The sequence below is a fragment of the Dipodomys merriami genome, unplaced genomic scaffold (assembly GCF_024711535.1).
Source record: "Dipodomys merriami isolate MVZ:Mamm:240054 unplaced genomic scaffold, mDipMer1.0.p SCAF_1, whole genome shotgun sequence".
Classification (NCBI taxonomy): domain Eukaryota; kingdom Metazoa; phylum Chordata; class Mammalia; order Rodentia; family Heteromyidae; genus Dipodomys; species Dipodomys merriami.
In genome coordinates this window covers 74,592,487-74,614,145 of record NW_027202270.1, presented here as the reverse complement: position 1 = coordinate 74,614,145, position 21,659 = coordinate 74,592,487, and the positions used below count along the sequence as shown (strand labels likewise).

At 35.6% G+C, this 21,659-nt stretch overlaps 1 protein-coding gene across 1 annotated transcript in view; it reads left to right on the top strand.

Moving 5' to 3' along the window:
• Thsd7b (thrombospondin type 1 domain containing 7B) overlaps positions 1-21,087 on the top strand; it is a 798,478-nt gene extending 777,391 nt beyond the window's left edge. The window contains exons 23-27 of the mRNA XM_070038225.1: positions 101-196; positions 3,141-3,223; positions 6,496-6,688; positions 12,061-12,148; positions 20,403-21,087. Coding sequence (XP_069894326.1) covers positions 101-196; positions 3,141-3,223; positions 6,496-6,688; positions 12,061-12,148; positions 20,403-20,484 — 542 coding nt within the window. The 3' untranslated portion in view covers positions 20,485-21,087. The remainder of the gene's footprint in view (positions 1-100; positions 197-3,140; positions 3,224-6,495; positions 6,689-12,060; positions 12,149-20,402) is intronic.
• Positions 21,088-21,659: the final 572 nt, after the last annotated feature.

Here is a 21,659-nt window from a genome sequence, read left to right as displayed (position 1 = left end):
GTAACCCAAAGCGCATTTCAATAGTTAAATCTATTGATCAATGCTCATTCTATGTGTAAGTGGAGTATAACAGAACCACTGTTATCATATTTAATTGCAGGGGGTAAATGCTATCAATACATATGGAAAGCCAGTCTTTGGAACAATAATGAACGAACTGTATGGTGCCAACGTTCGGATGGTGTCAATGTTACAGGTACTCCTTTCTAAGACTTATCTGGGCTACTAAAAGAGATCTTGAAATGTGCTGTATTTTATAAGACAAATTAAGCAAGCAATAAAAGAGTATATGAATTTCATGGTCTTCATGGAAAATCTTCATTATTCTTTTACATCTGGAAAGCAATCTTATTTTAAGTCTCTTAAAATACCATAAATAAAATGTATAATAAGGAACCCAATATATCATGTATAGTTCTGAGTTTTTGTCGGTTGTGGGGCTTGAACTCTGGGCTTGGGCATTATCCCTGTGCTCTTCAGCTCAAGGTGAGCACCACTACGCCACTTCCAGTTTTCTAGTGGCTTATTGGAGATAAGAGTCTCATGGACTTTCCTGCCCAGGCTGGCTTTGAACCATGATCCTGAGATCTCAGCCTCCTGAGTAGCTAGGATTACAGGCATGAGCCACTGGAACCTGGCTTCAGTAAAAGTTTTTGAGGACATGTTTCACCATATATTCATGCACTACTATGCTATTGTTTTGTTTTATAAAATGTTTTTGGTTAGGTTTTTAAAAAGAGGTAGCCGAGTAAGAACTGCACCACGCATGTGGTATTCAGGTAAAGGGTAGGTTTATTCAGTAGACCTGCTAGGACCAGGCAAGGTTGGCACTCCACGTGGCTGGGAAAGAGAGAGAGCTGGGAAAGAGAGAGAAAAGAGCTAGAAAAGAGCAGAGAGAACAGAGAGAGCAAGAAAAGAACAGAGAGAGACCTAGGTAGCAGAGAGAGCTAGAATAGAACAGAGAGAGAGAGGTAGCAGAAAGAGCTAGAATAGAGCAGTGAGAGAGAGAGGTAGCAGAGAGAGCTAGAATAGAACAGAGAGAGAGAGCCTGGGCCTGAGCTAGGCCTTATCGAGGGTATGGGTGGGGAAAGGTGTGGCCATGTCAAATTCAGATGTAACCTCAGCAGATGGAGATGTGACCTCTTCCATGTGTCCCAGTTGCCTAGGTAACACAGGTACTGGGTGGAGACTTTGCTGCAAGGAGGGTGGAGTCTGCTAGCCATCCAGGAGAGGACCTTACATTTTCCAAAATTGAAATAAAAGGGTTGACATGACAATCAATAATGATTGAATGTATACATTTACATCTTGCTTTGAATATTTTAGTGAGGTTTTTTATTTCCTACTTAATATCTAAAAATAAGGGGAGAAAGCTCCCTTACTCTTAACAGTGGATACAATTTGATTATAAAAGTGGTCTTCTCAATAATATTAATGATCTTTTATGCCTTTCTGTCAGAGCGTATTAAATTGGTACTACAGATGACAAGCAGTTGTATATAGGTCTGGGAGAAGTGTCTGTAGGAAAGTATTGTCAGGGCCTCATTTTTCTTGTTTATATGTCCTGCATTATTAGTGCTAGTCTATAGTTTCATCCATATAGTTACCTATCTTGAGATACTTTTTCATTTGGTAAGTTGTTAAGACTAAATTGACTTCAAGTCTACCTAACTGGGAGCCCAAAAAGTCTTGTCCTTTTCAGTGTTCTGTGATAACACGCTGGAAAGAATCACACTACAAACTCTGCACTGTGGTCCTCTCTATTGTACCTCATGAGGTCATCTCACAAATAATTTCAGCTCACCAGTATAGTGGGATAAATGATGTTACAGCTTAATGATTAAATTTCAGAAAATGTTTTATAATCTATACAAATTCTAACATTCCTTTTCCAATTACTAAGATCTTCCCCAGGGGTAATGTATTTGGGAGATGACTGTTAACAAAAGTTTCTTTCCACAAATACACTAGTAACAACACACGGTGAGGATGCTGCTACTAAGATCCAAAATATCAGTTTTGCTACCAAATGCTCATTCTGGTTTTATTTTGTGATTTAGTTTTGCTTGTACCACAATTCAGAGTTGATTATTTGTTTCATTGTCAATAATGAGAATTTAGCTGCTTTGTTCCTAGGAAAAGTGTAAGTTTATTCTCTGTGCCATCTTGGAATCAAAGTCTTTCTGATCTAGTCACAAAATAGTAAACTGTTATTGACAAACATAGCCAGGCAAAGGTTAGAGTCTATAAATCAGCCAGTATTATATAAATATACTTTAGACATGCTTTTAGTTTAGACATCAACTTCTTAGTCAAATTGTTTTTAGGCATCTTGCCACATCTCTTTTACTACCTTGAATTGAGAAAGAACAAACCAGTATTTAGATGACTTTTAGATAGCATGCATTATCTCATCACTTTAATTAAACATATCTGCTGAGCAACTATTAGTATTTTGTCCAACATTTTATTGCCCTTCCTAGACCTTATGAAGAGAGAGAGAGAGAGAGAGAGAGAGAGAGAGAGAGAGAGAGAGAGAGAGAGAGAGAGAGAGAGAGAGAGAGAGAGAGAGAAGTGCTCTGGCTAGTACATCCATAAAAATCATTATCAAAGTATCTTTTACTGTGGTTCCATGAGGCAATTAGTGGTATAGGAGTAGACTAGTACATAGCTGAGTTGCTCAAGAACTGAAGAAATATACAGATTGTGTCTTTCAGCACATGTGTTTTCTGCTTCTGAATTTAAACAGATTTTCACAATCAACACCAGTTATAATACTAATAATAATAACAATAATTAAAAATAAAATACAATTTGAGATTTCATCAGTTTTGCTGATCCTGTCACCCCTAACCTTTGCTCTAAAGCTTAGCTATATACTAATGAACCTGGGGAGAAAACCCACCATAAACATGGTCTGTTGGAACACGCACTCTCTCATTTTAAACAACACATCCTGGCAAAGACAATAAGATAGAACTAGACCATGTTGTTGACATCGTGATTTAAAATAATAATAATAATGATAGTAATTATAATATTATTGCAAAGTGGTCATTGACATACAGGGGAAATATAACAATTTTTGTTGTTTTAAAATTGGGAGGAATCTACAGTTCACGGTGGGATTTCTTTTGTAGGAGGCTGCTCCCCTCAGGCACGCCCTGCTGCTATTAGGCAGTGCATCCCAGCCTGCAGAAAGCCTTTCTCCTACTGCACACAGGTGAGCCACATTCCAACTCCTCTACAGGTATTGTAATTGCTTTGTTTTACATAGGCAGTCAGATGTGCTCCTGTCTGCTGCAGCCCACCCAGTGGTTCCACGTGCCCATGACACCATCTAGAGGCAATTGTAGGACTAACATTGCTATGAAGGGTTTCTGTGTAGTGCCATGTATGAAGTAGGCTTATTTCTATAGATCTGTTTATAACGAACTCTGCCTCTCAGCTATTCAATTTGTATTGGCTCTATCTACCTATAAGTGTTCTCAATTGATCTATATCTGAATTTTAGCATTTCATATACTAAACTATTTAGAAAGATATAAATGCTGCTCATATTTGATAGGAATTAATAATTTTTAGTGGAGGAAACTAAAGGAATGATGACATTGTCAAAAAAAGAGAAATGTACTCATTATTTGAATTATGAAATGATAGCCCATCTGTATAACACCTTAATAATAACAATAAAACTATTTTTTAAAATTACTTTTTATGCTGGGCATCGGTGGGTCTGTATGAGTAGCTAGGATCTGAGAATCGTGACTCAAAGCCAGCCCTGGAAAGAAAAGTCTGTGAGATTCTTATCTCCAATAAACCACCACCAGGAAACTGGAAGTGGCGCTATGGCTCAAGTGGTGTAGCGTTAGCCTTGAGCTGAAAAGTTGCAGTACAGTGCTCAGGCCCAGAGTTCAGGCCCCATGACCAAAGAAAATTACTTTTTATAATTTATTATATGACAATTATAGTGGAAGTAAATTTTTAGTTGATTTTAAATATGATTATGGTTGCAAAAAAGTAGAAATTTTGTTCCTTTTTAACCCCTATACATCTCATTTAGTACTGCTTAGGAATTAATGGCAAATGTGTAGCATATTGTGCACTTAATAGTACGCCGTGTATATATAGTTTTAAAAGGTTATAGTACAATGTTCAACAAGAAACATACCTTACTCATGTAACTGTAACCCTTCTGTACAGCATCTTTACAATAAAATAAAAAATTAAAAAGGCTATAGTAAGGAAGGAAGTCCCTATTTGTAGTAATATTTGTTGTATTCTCATTCTGAAAATGATTTGATTAAAATAATCCAAGTATTTAATCCTGTTTTGTGTCTCTTCTATTTCAAGTTAGATTTATATTTAAAGGTGAGTTTATATTTTTTTCTTTTTTTTTTTAATTGTGAAAATACCGTACAGAGGGGTTACAATTACATGGGTAAGATAATGAGTACATTTCTTATCAAGCATTGTTGCCTATTTTTAACACAGAAAAGATAATGGGTAAAATAACAGAAATGAATAAAAGAGGAAAAAGGCCATAAGGAGTAGATGCATTTGGACCAATATTGTTTGCAAGTGGAAGTTGTAGCTTTCCAATGATTCTCTAGATGCCCACTTTAATAAAACACAAATTGTACTTTTTCTTGAACTTTTGGTCTATATAACTTACTGATCAGAGGTTTTCTTTCAGGTTGACAATAAAAATATATTTAGAAAAGATAGCTTAAATAGATGTTCATATAATGTATATGTATATCTAGTTAATTAGATATCTGCATTGAACTCCATATTACAGCATCAATTAAAACCACCTGAAAATTATTATGTGAATATATCCTGTACTGAACATGGGTAGCTAATTACAACATTTGCTCTTTTGACCTTTTTGGTTTTGTGAAAGATCAATATCCTTGCTTGTTGTAAGTATCTATTGCACCCTAATCATGTTTAGTTAACTGCTGGCTGGTTGATGAGAATTGGCATAAGTAGTTATAGGAGGTTAGTATCTGTTTGAAAAATGCCAGCTAATCTTAGAGAAGAAGTCATAATACCAAACCCAGGGATTTAGGATCTTAATGCTTTTTCTTTTGTATTCTTCTCTGGTATATGTTTGCTTGAGGAAGGGCAGTCATTTTCAGGTTCACTCTTAGAAAAAGATAGGAATCTGTCTATCACCGCTCATCATAGTGAGCTCTACAAAGACATTCATTACACTTGAAAATGACCAGCAAGTGTCACAGAAAATTTTAAAAGGTCATATTATTACAATGCCAACTAGGGATGTGAGATAGGCTGACACTCAAGCTACAGTCTAAATAACACAGTAATTTAGGAGCTACAATTGGTTGTTGACACCTCTAATCTCAGCACTGAGGAAGCTAAAGCAGAAAGTAATGAGTTCAAAGCCAGCACAAGCAACAAAGCAAGCTCAAGACCAGCCTGAGCTGGTCTGTAACAGCTGTAACAGGCTTCCAATATAAAACAAATTCTTATGCCGATACTCTACCATGAGGAATCCTAATTAGGTGTATCACATATTAATTATTATTAACTAATACCTTGTACATCCAACTGGTAGCACTAGCCATGTGATTCACCACAGATATTACAGCAAGTCATCTATTCATTCACTTAGTTGAAGGAGCAACTTTAGTTATCTCTTCAATGCCTACTACAACAGCTTTCATTATGTTCGTAAGTTTATCTCTCTTGACTAATCTTGTATTTTCTATAGCTCTAATTCTAGTGATGTATTCCCTGCATTAGTCAATATCTTCATTATAACACTTAGTGACCTATAGCAAACTTACACATCATGGGAAGGAAGCTCTTCAGTACAATACTTGTCTAGCACATGAAAGGCCCTGGATTTGATTTCCAGTACAATAATAATAATAACAATAAATTTAATAGATAATATGCTATCATTTCCATGGTCATGTGCCTTTCATGAAGTCTTTTTCCTGCACTTGGCTGCTCTCTAAGGAGTAGAGAGATACTGCCAGATAGTTAGAGGTCAATGGTGGAAAATTGATAGTGATATTCGGATTTCAAAGAACCTCAAATGCCATTTGAGAATATGCAGAAACCTTGCTTTCACTTCCGGGGATGAAAGTGAAGTTGGAATCAGTAGACAGGTCTCAAAAACCATTGAAGAAAGGAAAGAAGATAATTTGATTAAATAGCATTAACAGTTCAAAAAAGGAGAAGACATAGTTGATATACTTTATTCACAAATAATTTTGAGCTCATACTTGAAAGGCATCACAATTACAAATGCATTAGAAAATCCTGGAAGTTATTAAATGCTGACTTTAGTATTCAGAAAGATTAAATATAAATTTCATTTCCATCTTACGGGGAACTCAGTTGCTAAAAACCCTAACTTATCATAATATATAGTGCAAATATTAATCAATTCCATCACTTAAATTGCTCCTTATTCATTTGTTCAACTGTGTAACCATTAAAATATTTCCTGTGTTGCAGGGTGGGGTCTGTGGTTGTGAGGAGGGTTACATAGAGATAATGAGATCAAACGGCTTCCTAGATTACTGCATGAAAGTACCAGGTTCAGAGGACAGAAAAGCTGATGTGAAAAACCTCTCTGGGAAAAATAGACCTGTGAATTCAAAAATACATGATATTTTTAAAGGATGGTCTCTTCAGTTACTTGATCCAGGTATGTTCCAGTTATGAATAAGAAATGCAAATATTCTTGTGGAAGTGAGTCATATTTTACCATTATTCAGTATGGGTAGAATGGAGCAGAGAAAGAACAGAATAATAAAGAAAGAAGACACAGTCGGGTGCTGATGGCCCATGCCTGTAATCCTAGCTACTCAGGAGGCTGAGATCTGAGGATCGCTGTTCAAAGCCAGCCCGGGCAGGAAAGCCTGTGAAACTCTTATTTACAATTAACCACCAAAAAGCTGGAAGTGGCACTATAACTCAAGCTTTGAGCTGAAGGGCTGAGGGACAGCACCTAGGCCCAGAGTTCAAGCCCCACGACAGACAAAAAAAAAAGACAATAATTTGGTTCAAGCTTTCTCTCATTTTTGTATTGTCTGATGCATAGTCCCTTTAACTTGCAAATATTTTCATAGGTCTTTGAGTGCTAGTCTGCCAATCATCAAATAATAGGCACTGAGTTAAGTAACAAAATAACATTCTTGGAAACATTTGTTAATTGTAAATTATTTCTGATGATATGACTGGGTTCATGTATATAATTATAATTAAAGGGAAACCCTGGAATAGAAAGTGAGAAACTTTTAGGAAATCTAAAGAGATCTTGTGTGAGAAACATTACTGAAATTGCTAAGTACCACTTTACTGGCACTGGAGCTTAAACACGCCTGACTAGTGACCAGATGTAATTTCTTAACATCCCAAGATCTCAGTTTCTTCATCAATAAAACTCATTCAGAAACATCTACCCTGCCATACTGTGAGGATAATTGCACTGTCAGGCCTAAGGGCTCAGAAATTAGAGCTTTGCCATAAAGAACAGGAAGGAAAATGTATTGAATGTGCTCTGTATTCTTCTTGGTTCTGTACTGGCTGCTTCTGTTGCATGAATCATCATAGTGCAGCCTTGCAACCTAAAGGATATTATCAGCCGCATTGGAAAGATCAGGGAGCTGAAACTGGCAGTTCCAACTGATTTTTATCAAGTCCCACCATCAACACTGACAGAAAGAGGTTTGCAAAAAGTTGGCTCATCTAAGCCCTTATGTGAATTTTGTGAAGTGGGCAAAAGGGAAAAGCAAGAGTCTACATGTCTGTCAGTCATATTGTTTCCAAAAGTGGAATATAACGGGCAAGGAATGGGAGAGAAGAGAAAAATAAAGCTCACACTAGTATGCTTTAGGGATTTTTCTTCCTTAGCCTTAGCCTTAGAAGAAATATATCTCTAACATGTTTAAATGAAGCAAAAAAACAGAGCCCAGGTGCTAAGCACTCTAGATCTAATTGGGGAAATAATATTTACACACCGCAACCAACTTCTAAGGATGAGTACCATATTTTATTCAACTTTTAATTTCTCTATATGTCTTGGAATGCCAGAGGTGTTTTAAAACATCTCATTAGCTTGATGAATGATCTAGGAGTAGATACAAATTTAACGAATGATGATATGAAAAGCAGACCCTATTTCTGGAAAAGAATTAGGGTGAGGTCCAGGACAATGTATCTTAAAATCTACCTGTGAAGTCCTAAATATTGAGACCAAGCATAGACTGTATGGGTCTCAATAAATCATCAATAATAATCCTGTGTATTAATGTATGTGTCATATCTGTGTATTCAGTTATACACATAAGTACACACTTAGTATGTTTTTAGTCTTGGAGCTCATAATTTTTACTATGTTCTAATGGTGAAGAATAAAATGAGAGCATTATATACAGGAGGGCAGTTTGGCTATTCCAATACATTTTCCTAATGCACATTTTTACCAAAAATATTTATCTTTCAAATTTGTTCTTCAGATACATACACATGACACCATTAAAGAATTTCTTAATCATAACATGATTGCTTGTAACAAAATATAAGCAGAAATGACCCAAATGCTCATTAATAGCATCACATAAAACAAAAATGAGATACAATTGTTGAAGTTATTCCATAAGTTCTATTAAAATTAGATAAATATGCCTTTGTGAACTAAGGTAGAAATATATACAACTTAAATTGCTTCGCAAAAAAAAGTACAAATCAAAATAAATGATGTGCATCAAGTGGGATTTTGAAAGGTGTGTGTGTGTGTGTGTGTGTGTGTGTGTGTATACATATTCAGATGCTTGGATATTCAGATTAAAATGGAGAAACATACACACACACACACACACACACACACACACACACAAGAATAACTAGCAATAGTGCTAGCTTCCAAATAATAAAGTAAAAAAGTAGTAAAACGACATTTTATTTACCTTATATCAGTTATACACATGTTCATATTGCATTCTAATGCATGTCCCTCCCTCTATTAAAAGTACACTTTCACTATCGTTTTTAATAGTTTGAAGTTTTATTTTAAACATTGTACTATTTTAAACATAGTTGGAGTTTAAAGGCAGTGGGTCATCTTAATGCATCAATTTTGTGAGTCCTTGTAGGTAAAGTAATATAAAGGATGATTTTTGTTCAAGCAAGGTATTTGTTTGGTTTTGTTTATGTTTCCAATGTAAAAACTGAAATAGATAATTTAATCATTAGTATTTCAAAGAAGTCAGAATCAAAGCTTTTTTAAAAAAGATAGCTATCTTTTTTACTTGGGAGTTATCACAGTCATATTCTCTGTGAATCTTTTTTGTTTTGATCAAAATTTCCAAGTACTTGACATACACACACACACACACACACACACACACACACACACACACACACACACACAAACCGAAGAACATCATTGCTATGTTTCTTTTGCTGAGTATTATAGATTGTATATATTTCCATGCTAGTTTGTAAAAGGAGGTCTACCTAATTTTAATATATCCATAAGCAGTTTGCACCACATTTTTGTTTTTTCATTTTTGTATTTATGGGTATTTAATTTGTTTCTACTCACTTGCTATAACAAGCAATCTTGTAAACTTTACACGATCATAGGAAAGAAATCATTACTACGTGGGAACTCATTTTGAATGATTTAGGCTTAAAAATGTCTTCTAAGAAGAAAAACTGATAAGTAATAATATAACTGAAAGTCATTGTGATTTTATTCAGTTATTGTTGAGAATTTTTACAATAAAATAAAATTTTTAAAAAGATATTCGCATTATTTTTTGTTTAGTTTTGTTTTATTTTTGTTTTTGTTTTGTTGTAAGTTGTGGGGCTCGAACTCTGGGCCTGGGCACTGTCCCTCAGCTCTTCAGCTCAAGGCTAGCATCACTTCCGGTTGGTGAGTGGTTTATTAGAGATAAAAGTCTCACAGACTTTACTGCCTGGGCCTGGCTTTGAATCCCGATCCTCAGATCTCAGCCTCCTGAATAGCTAGGATGTGCATTGTTTTTCATCCCAAAGAAATTTAAGAATAAGATGCAAGAAAGACACTGGTGATTCATACCTGTAATCCTTGTTACACAGAAGGTCAAGATCTGAGGTTCATGATTCAAAGCCAGCCTAGACAGGAAAGCCTGTGAGACTCTTCAATTAACCACCAAAAATCTGGAAGTGGAGATATAGTGGTTCAAGTGGTCCGATGTCAGCCTTGAACAGGACAAGCTAAGAAACAATGCCAGACCCTTGTATTTCTCTGTGCTGGCACAAAATGGATGCCAGTGATGAAGGAGAAGGAGAGGTGGTGGTGGCGGTGGAGGAGGAGGAAGAAAGAGAGAGAAAGATGCAGATATGTGTATTTTGGACCTGTAGTTAATGAATTCCTGAAATTGTAAACTTAGTTATCCATGAAATAGGGAGAAAAAGCCAAGTGCAATGCCTGTAACCCTCTGAAGGCTTAGATTAAGAACATCATAATTCATGGCCAACCTGGGAAAGAAAGTTCACACCTCTCATCAGAAATCATTGGGTGTGGTAATATACAACTATCATCCCAGTTAGCCAGAAAACAGTAAGCATACTGGACCAGGCAAAAAAAAAAAAATACAACATACCTCAAAATTAAATCAAGCTGGGCACTGGTGGCTTATGCCTGTAATCCAAGGTACTCAGGAACCTGAGTTCTGAGGATCTGCTTCATGAGACATCTCCAATTAAACACTAAAAAGCTGGGAGTGAAGTTATGGCCCAAGTGTTGGAGTGATTCATAGCCTTGAGAAAAAAAAGCTCAGGGATGGTGTCCAATCTCTGATTTCAAGCCCCAGGACTAGCATGTGTGTATGGGGATGGGTGTGTGTGGGGGTGCATGCACACACACACACATGCACACACACACACACATACACACACACACACACACACACACACACACACACACACCACTCATCTGGCAAATGCAAGTTTTTGAATTCAAAACCTAGTATTGATGAAAGAGAGATAGAGAGATAGAGAGAGGAGGGAGGGAGAGGGAGAGGGAGGGGAGGAGGGAGAGAGAATATTCTAAGAGAAACAAAATATGTCTATCATATTTAAGAGAACCATACATATATTCAAATAATACATTACATAAAAAAGTTACAAAATAGAAGAACATACAGAGTATTTGGTGATTCTGTTTTATCTAACTTTGGGAGTTATGAAATTCTAAATAATATATTCATGCATACACATGGTCATAATTTCGCAGTAAATTGGCCAAATGTTTCATTGGTCTGGTTATGTGGGTTTTGTTTATCCAATGTTATTTAGAAAGCAGAGCTAGTAAAACAATCATATTAGTTTTATTTGCACAAAGAATTAAGAGATGCCTAGAATAGCCCTTTTATTTACTTTTCATTGTTTATGTGGACAAAATGCTTTGCAAATGTATGTAGGTTATGTAAAGATTATAAGCAGCTTCTAATAAAATAGCCTGCCAGTTAATTTAATGAAGTAATAATCACCAGTGTTTGGTAGTTGTAAAACAAATATCAAATATTACTAATTATTACAGTCAAAAATCAAATTCATTAATTATATTATAATTGACTATGTGTCAATTATACATACATTTATAACTATGGAAATTTCAGAAGTGAAGTAATTTTTTAAAATTATACTTATATATGTACAACTATAATGTAATGTTTTTGACGGCTCACTTCCTAAATATTAGGGTGATATAAACTGTTTATATCTGTATAAATCCATAAATAATAGTACAAAGTAATACAAGTTTGTTTTTCAACAAACATAGTTTCTAGTGGATAACTCATATTCCTTTGATGTTCAAGAGAGAGCTTTGTTGGTTCCTTATCATGTATGGCAAGTCACAGAGTCTGCCAAAACACTGCTTGGCATGAGAGTTTAGTTAGCTCTGATGCTGTTCATTTCAAGTTCTGAACCGATCATCAGTATGGGGCTGCCAGACAGCATGTTACTTTCTCCAATACTGTAGACTTCTGGACACTAAACTTGCTATGTCAACTCTTTCTTAAACAGATGGCCGAGTAAAAATTTGGGTATATGGCGTTTTCGGTGGTGGTTTTCTTATCATGATTTTCCTAGTATTTACTTCCTACTTTGTTTGGTAAGTACTCACAAGTATACAGTTTTCATGTTATGCTTATATAAGAGACAGGTTGTTTTAAGAGGAAACATACTTTATGTTCATTGGCCATTATGACAGGACCCTTGAGTCTGTAAATCTTTTCCTGAAGTAGAAGGTGTGAATAGTGGAAAGAGGGGACTTATGTCAACAGCATTATCATTTGATATCACATTTTCAATTAGATTATATATAAGAACATAGATGACATAAATCCTTAGTTAGGACTTTTTCATTAACATTTTGATTTATGTTGGTAGTTTCCAACGCCATGTGTGCTGGCATCTCATAGGATGCTTAAAACCTATATCCAGAGATTCTCATGTAGTTACTTTTGGCTATTTTAGTTTTTTAATTATGTCATAAATCTGGATTTATAAAAGCTCCTAGATAATTCTAATGAATCATCCATGAAATCTGAGAACACTATAGATGATTTTAACTCTTAGATTTTGTTCTTAACCTGATCATTCTGATTAGTTTGGCTAAACTAATTAATTAATTCAAGCTACTTCTTAACCACTCTAAATATCAGTGCCAATCTAGGTGATGATGGCTCAGTCCTATAATCCTAGCTACTCAGAAGGCTGAGATCTGAAGACTGTGGTTCAAAGCCAGCCTGGTCAGAAAAATCCATAGGACTCTTTTCTCTAATTAACCACTAAAAGCCAGAAGTGGAACTTTGGCTTGAGTGGCTGAGCACTAGCCTTGAGCAAAGGTCATTAACAACAACCAAGTCCTGAGTTCAAGCCCAAAATGGGCAGAAAAAAAGAAATAACTTTGCCAAGGAGCAAAACAAGGGGTTATAGTCATTGTCATTGACTAGCGATAAAAGAAATGTTAATTGGCTGTCAATTCCAGGAAATCTATTTTTTATGTAACTAGTTCCTAAAACTGTATTATTCTCATGAAATTATAATGAGTTTATTATACACAGTACATTGTAGTTGATGTCCAATTCCTGAAACAAGAAACATACCAATACCCTTGAACATTTTCTAATAGGAAAGAATATTTTGCTGGGAAAGGATGGGAAGGGTAAACAAAGGAGGAGACTACAATCCTTGATAAGAAATGTACTCACTATCTTGCCCATGTAATTGTAACCCCTCTGTACAGTATTTTCACAATAAAAAAATAAATAAATTTTAAAAAAGAATATTTTATTAGTTTCCAAGGGGAAAAAAAACATGTGTGTCAGTCCTGGAGCCCAAACTCACTCCAGTCCTGAGCACTGGAACTGAGCTTCTTTGCTCAAGGCTAGTACTCTACCACTTGAGCCACAGCTTCATTCCTAACTTTTTGGTGGTACATGAGATAAGAATTTCACAAATGTTTCTATCCAAACTGGCTTTGAATCATGATCTTCAGATCATGATTCTCATGAGTAGCTAGGATTAACAGCATCTGGCTCAAAGAAAAAATAGTAAGGATTATTTTTTCATGAGATCAAAGTGTTATTTCATTTTCTTCAAATTATTGTACTTATATTTATCATCTGACATATACTATTTCCTTTAGAATTTTTACCAAATTTTAATCTTGATTCAAATCTAGCCTTTGTATATTTAATCTAAAATTCCGTTTCCAAGGCTACACGGGTTTTTTAATCTCTGCTCTTAGGGAAAGTGAGGAATGAAAATAAAATGACTTTAATTCTTTCTGCCACCTATTGTGAAAAAAATTAAACCCATGTGAAATTGGATTTTTATCCAGCTAACGTTGTTAGAATGTTATACTGAAAAGTTATACTTCAGTTAGTCATTCACTTGATAATGAAATTATTTGGCAAATTTATATGTTTCATTGATAAATTCGGTGAGTAATGCCTAGCTCCATTCTTAATGAATAAATGTGAATTGAAAGCTTAGTGTGAGGTTTAGATTGGTAGGAAGCAATTACCACCACAAAAGACTTAGAAAAAGAGGGAAATTTAAAACTGTGACAAAAGATATGCATTCAGTTAGAAACTGCTCTTGAAGCAATAGGCCAATATAGTACAGATAATTCAGTAGGTAGTTGGCAAAAACTTCTATTGACACATACATTCCCAAATCCAGGTTCTAATTTTCTCCTCTTCCTTAATATGTCTAAGAGATTGAAAATTAACACATAATATACATAAATTTTACCTCTCTTTTCTTTCTTTATTTCCTTAAAGTTATTTTCTATCCTGCTTGATTTCTTCAACAAATATTTAGTAAGTTCTTTTCTGTTTAACTTTAAATGCTTGGATTTTAAGTAGTTATATCACTGAAGTCTGGAAACAAACAATTTACCATAAATTTTTTAGTTATAAACAGTACAATTTCCCTGCCCACACATAAATATTCATGTACCACATTTCTCACATATTCTCATGCTCCTGATAATCCCCCATAAGACTTACATAACAGCCCCTTATTTGAATTTCTTTATCCTCTCTTCTTCAATCTAGAGTCTAAAACATAGAGCTCCAGGTGATCAACCTCTGTCCTACTCACAGATAGTACTATCACTCCCACTGACAGCAAAATCATAGTCACGTTCCATTCTACTTTGCTAGCCAGCTGACTAAAGTCTTTCATGATTAGAGCCCAAGGAGTTCCTCTGATTTCATTTTCCTATAAGGCCCTATGTCCTGGAAAATCTGATATATCTATATCTATATCTATATCTATATCTATATATAGATATAGATATAGATATATTGACTTTAAGGTATTTGTCGTATTTTCCTCTGAGGAAAATAAAATGCCAAAAACAAAAACATTTGACGGACCTAAGTATTTTTCAATTTAGATAAAATAGTCTTTTATTCTGATATTTAGTCAATTACATTTAATTAGACAGTTCCATCAACAATCATATATTAAATATTAATATCTCATTCTAAATCAGCTTCTCCAATTTTATATTTAGAAGAGTTGTACTCAATTACTCCCATTCATCTTTCAGGTTAGTCACAGACATTTCTTCTTGCCCCCTAATCACGATCAAGTCTGCTTTCCCATTTTTCATGATCAGGTGCATCCTTTCCATCCATGCTACATGAGTATTTCTCTAAATCTTTTTGTGCTGCTGTTTGAGAGCTTTCATCCTTAGAACGAGTCATCTACTCATATTTCTTAGGGAAGACCATTATTTTATTTGTTCTGTGTGTGTAGAATAAAAGCTTTGTCCTATTGCAAAAGTTACTCTCTTAATATATAGGAATTTGCATCTGCTTTCTGAGGGAAAACTTGGGGATGACACAAGTTTCTATTAGGGCCCTTTACCCTTCCAGTTTCACAAGACACTGCTGTGTCTGTGCTGTCATCCATCTGTTCATCTAGAAGGAACTGTTCATCGCCAGTCATTGGCACTGGACAATTTCCTCAGGGGAAACTTTAAATACCAACCTTTTCCTTGTCCAAAAAATCTGGAATAACCCATCCATTTCCCCACCCCAACGACATATACTTCATTCTGACTTTCATAGTCCTTTTGTTCCAAAGCTCCAAGGGCTTTCCCAATTTTATTAATTTTGTACAGCACTAAGTTGATAATTATCTATTTAACACATGAGTTACTAGATAAATAAATGAGTAGATGAGCAAATACTATTGTCTGTGAGAAAAAAAGACCTACAATTTGAAAGGAACATATCTAACATTAATGTTAAGCACAAAACAGTTTAGTTTGCCTTCTCTAATCCTTCTAATGGCCTAATGAGATACTGTTATTATCCCTATTAGAGTGAGAAAATAATTAATCCCCAGAGAAATTAAATAACATTTCAGCAGTCAACAATCTCACAGAGACAATTCTAGCTTTGCTTAACCTCAAAATTCAGGCTTCATTTTTTTATGTGTGTGCTGATCCTGGGGCTTGAACTCCAGATCTGGGTGTTGCTCCTGAGCTTTTTCACTTAAGGCTCATACTCTGCCATTTGAGCCACCATTCCACTTGTGGCTTTTTGGTGGTTAATTGAAGATAAGATTCTCACAGACTTTCCTTCCCAGGGTGACTTTGAACTACAATCTCAAATTTCGGCTTCTTAGGCAGCTAGAATGATAACCATGGGTTTTCAGTACCCAGAAATTCAGGCATTTTTGACCATTCTTTCGGTCTGTATGTTTTATTTTCCTTGATTAAACACCAAAACTCTTCAGATAGTGGCAGCATCTCCCTTCTTTCCAAGCTTGAGAATGATGGCCAAACTTCCATAAGCCTGCCCAAACAAAAGTTGCTTGCTTTAATCACATTTTTAATTTCTACTGGCCTAGGGCTTAAACTCCATGGTGCTGAAAAATACTATCAGCAGCTTGACTGTCAAGCTGAGATGAGCTTGCTTTTCTTTTCTGCATGCATTTTTGTCATTCGAAAAAAAAATGCAAATGACAGGGCTGGCAGTGTGGCTCAAGAAAGAAAATGTCCATTTTCCTAAAATGAAAATGACATCAGAAGAGGTCACTTTAAAATTTGTCAGTCAATGATGTCTTACAGCTGGAACTGCAAAATGTTGTGCTCACTCTTGTAGTTGTGGTGGCTGTCAAGAGCACTCTAGTAGGAAGAGTGATGATCTGGACCTCAGCTCAACAGGGGAGAAGTGTGTGATGTATTAGAGATGTCGGCTTGGAAGAGGACGATTGCTGGTGATGGTGGTCTGTGTGCCAGTCATTTGTGAGACCTTAGTTCATGTAAAAGAGGAAGGCAATCATACTTTTTCTGGTTGAGAAGTTGGGGAGAAAACAAAATGAGAATGAAAATTCTTCTTTCTTGAAGAAAAAGTGGAGTTGAGTAAGGGAGAAGAACAGATACCAAGGCTCTGAAAGCAAGTGTCCTAATTGCCAGCTTTGCACAAATCCCTTTTCATAGGGGGCTTCCGAACTGGGTTGCAAGTGCTATAAAGTCATGGCTGCCCAGCAACGCACCGCTATATGCAGCAGTTCAGAGGTTAGCATTCAGAAATACAGTGATTTGTTTTAAATGCCGTAGGAATTCTCAACTCCCTCACATTCACAATTGAGATGTTAGGGTCTGTTCACTGATATGATACAAACTATGAAATGATTCACAGTTAAAGTCCTCATTACAGTGTTCTCAGCAACCATTGCCCACTAGGGTCCAGGTCTTCTGTTCTCTTCAGAACTGGATACAATGTCCTTAATTCTTCATAGAAGACCAGTATGAAAACATCTGTGTATATTTTTAACATTAGTTTCCAATCTCTACTAGAAAGGCTTGCCAAATTGACCTGCCTCGCAGTCAATACTATTGTCTCTTTATACACATATAGTCATCTCCAGTCTTCAACTTTACTCTGATTCTCAACTTCAACTCAACTGATCACTACCCTTTAGCAAAGATAACTTAAGGATGAATTGCCAAAAGAGTGTTTCAAGCATTTATAATTTTTCTTCCTTCTTTCCTGTTGCCTCTTCTTTTTCATTTCTCCCTTCCACTTCCCCCTCAAAAAAACCTAAACGTTAGACTATGACAGGGAAAAATTTTATTGACATTTCAGATGAAAGTCCTTGTACTCTTTTGCCATTACAATAACAGACAACATCACTAGGGTAGATACACAAGGTGTCATATCTAGGTGATTCCATCAGTATGGTTTTTCAGATCTTTTCAGTGCTAGATATTAGAATTCCCAATATCCATTTTGAAATCCTGTTTATTATCCATGTCAGAGCCTGAGTCCAGCATATAATTAGAGAATATACTTCTAGATTTAAATGGATAAGGTTAAATTGATTGTTACACATATTATATATATATATATATATAATTATTTAATATCCCTTTGAGAACTGCAAGATCCTTTCTGAGAAGCAGGATATCAGAGGCTGAGACTTTCTATGCAGAAGATTCTCAATCATGCATTTGCCTGTCCTTAATGTTTGTGGAAGTTGTTTGCCATCTGAGCCCAATGGTCCACAAATCCTCAGAGCATGGCTTTCCAGGTGCAGTGGAAAGGACCATTAATAGAACCTATGGTTCATTTAAGTGGCTTGTAAAAAATAATTTTATTTTCTTAGCTTCTGTGAGTTGTTTCAAATATCACCCCTCTCCCAAATTAATATCATACCTTCAATTGGAACTCAAAAATTTAAATCAGGAGATCTGCCCTATGACTCTTTTAATTTTATCTAACATTTTACTGCATTAGAATTCATATAGCATTCACCACTGTTACCATAAAGTGAAAGAAACTAGACACAAAAGGCCACAGATGGTAATGATTCTACTTATGTGAGATGCCTGGAAATAGACAAATCCATAGAGGCAGAATGTTGATTAGCAGCTGCCAGGGTAGATGGGGAGGGGCAGACAGGGAGAGACTGCTTGGTGAGAACAGAATTGCCTTCTGGGTCGAGGAAAATATTCTGGTGCCAGATAACAGTGACAATAGACAATATTGTGGCTTACAAAATACACACATTTACACAATAAAAATGTTTGCTTTTAAATTTAATCCTAATATAAAACCCAATTCATGTGTACAGACCAAACAGAACATTTCTAACAAGTGCAAAAGGACGGGCAAATACATAGTGCAGTGGAGGCTGAAAGCTTAGGCTATCCCATGTTGGATTTTTACAGAACTCAGGCTCTTCCACTCACTCAGTGACCTAAGGGAAAGCACATAAACTCTCCTATTGCTGTTCTCTGTAGAACAGCAATAATCTGATTGCTTCTGGGATTTATTGACAGAATACATATAAAATGCTCAGCACAGAGCTTGGCACTTAGCATACATCCAACCAAAATAAATAATAGATGTTACTGTAAGCTATATAGCATAACAGTTGGATGCCCGGGAAAGATAGTTTCCTGCTAAAGGCAGCTCAGGGAAGAGCCAGGCTCAGAAGGCATGGCAAAGCCAAGCTCTGGGGAGGAAAGGATAGTTATGTGGAAAGGAAAAGTTCCTAGCAGAATCACATACTCTAAATATTTAACAATATAAATTAAGATTCACCTCAGCTCAGAAACATTAAGTGACAAATAAGATGCATCCCTTTAGGAACTAGGAATTCAATTTTTTTTTTTTTGTGAGAAAGAAAACCAGACCTCTCTGACCTGGCAAAGTTGTTGAGCACAAGTAAAGCAGAAGCTCGGTGACAATCTCTTTGCACAGAGTAGGAATGATGAAATTTTCCTGACTGACTGTGGTGACTTGGTAGCTGAATGTCAAGTTTCAGGCCAGAGTAGAAGTACACTTAAAAACAAGACAAGCACATACTATGTTAAGCATTTGTGATTTAGAGGTCACAGTAGCTTAGGTATTAGTGAGCAGCAGATGTCTACATTGCTCTCTAAGTAACCACAAGCAGCCATAATATTCAAACCTACATTTGAAAGTGAAATTAGAAAAATAGAGGGGATGGATGGGTGAGGTTGGGAGAGTTGAGGAAGAATGACGGAGGGGGTCGCATCGACCAACACTCAGTATATTCATAAATTGACATGCTGAATTGAAGCACCTTTGTACAAGTACTTAAAGATAACATTTAAAATATAGTTGGATGTTGGTGTCTCATGTCTATAATCCTATTTACTAAGGAGGCAGAGAACTGTAAAATTCAGTTCAATGCCAGCCAATGCAGGAAGGTCTGTGAGACTCTTAACTCCAATACACCACTCAAAGCCAGAAGTAGAGCTGGATCTCAAGTGGCAAAGTGCTACCTTTGAGTACAAAAGCACAAGCAGCTCAGATCTTGAGTTTGACATAATAAAATGATTTTTAAAAAATAAAATAAAGAATAAGGAGGAAAAATAATCCTGTCAAGATCCTTGGTTTTACTGACAGTCTTTAGTATTTTGAAGCAATGATGGGTACTTTGTAAAAGGTTAAAATTACAGTAGAATCATTCACTGCACAGTACCTATTCCATCAACAGTGAGATGTATGACTGTGGTCTCACGAAACCGTACTGGCTTATAAAGTCATGTCTAAGCTATCTTAGCTTGTTAGTACAAGCTCTCATGTTTACACAGTGACAAAATTTCCTAATAATGCACTTCACAGAATGTTTTCCTGTTAATAAGTGACTCAGGGATATGTGTGTGTGTGTGTGTGTGTGTGTGTGTGTGTGTGTGTGTGTGTGTGTATACATATACATGTACATATATATATATATATGGAAATCCTTTTTCAATGAAATTTAGTTATTTTATACTTGAATTTGTATGGCTCAAAATTGTTTTTAGCAGATGAAAAAGAGCAGTGTGTGAACTTTATCTGAGAACTTCTTTTCCTTTGCAGCAAGAAGCCAAAAGCACATCAAAGCACACCTCCCCATCAGAAGCCTCTGACCTTAGCCTACGATGGAGACTTAGACATGTAACTAGAAAAATAAATCCAAATGTAGACATCAACTGCCTTAACTGCTTTCTCTTTTGTAGCTCTCAGACTTCTCAGTTTTTTGAGGAATCTCGTGATGTGAAATATTGGGCGGAATACAAATACTGCATAAAGTAATATTGCCTCAACTTCATTTGAACATGGAGTCAAGAATTAATTAGGTCTGCCATTTTGTTTCCAAGTTGTTTGTGGGTGTGAGTGTTTTATTTCTTTGTTTTTTTCCAAGAGGCCTGAAAACCCTTCTCTTCCTGTTTGGAAATGGGGGGAAGAACACAGATGGAATTCCCACAGACTTGAGTAAACTTGATCTTCAGCAGCATAATGACAATCTGGAGGAAAGCCCAATCAAGGCATTTACTGTAAATGACAAGTCTGACACTGAATTGTTATGCACTACATTAGTGCAAAATATTTATTCTTCCCATACTTCAACATGAGTTTTCTAGAGTTTACATTGGTTTAAAGACTTTCAAATTGGATTGCCTATTTTCATGAGCACTGGGAGAATGGGTTACCATTTCAGAAATTCTCTGAGTTTTTACCTTTAAATATTGTATTTTGTTTTGTAGTCAGGGGATGATAGTACTTCATAGGCTATATCTATTGAAATTTAGGAGTGTATGAAATTGCTGGACCAGATGAAAGCTACTTGGTTTCTGAATGAAGTGTAAGTGGAATGATACATTAAAATAGGTGATTATCTTGGAGAATGTGGTAAATTATTTGATTACTAAAACTATACTTTAACAAAACCTTACCTGGGTAGATATAGAATTAACCACACACAATTGTAATTCAGTTTAATGATGACAAACTCCGCTTTTGTAATTTCAATTTTCTTATCTGAATATTTATAAATTCTTTTTCTTGAATTTAATTATCTGACCTCATTTAATATACATTGAGCACCGATCCTGTTTGTAGTGAGTCTTGCTTTTATAAGGTTTCAATAATATCTAAAACAACATATTAAAAAGCTGAGACCATTTTATGAAGATAATTGTTTGTAATTTTAGGTGTTGAAAGTAAGAAGGTGCCATCTTGTGGTTTTCACTTGTATTTATAACAAATAAAGTGCTCAAGAGACAGTAACTTCGGCTGTTTCACATTTATTCACTTTCAAAGTAACTTTGCTTTGACATAAACATTTTGATATTA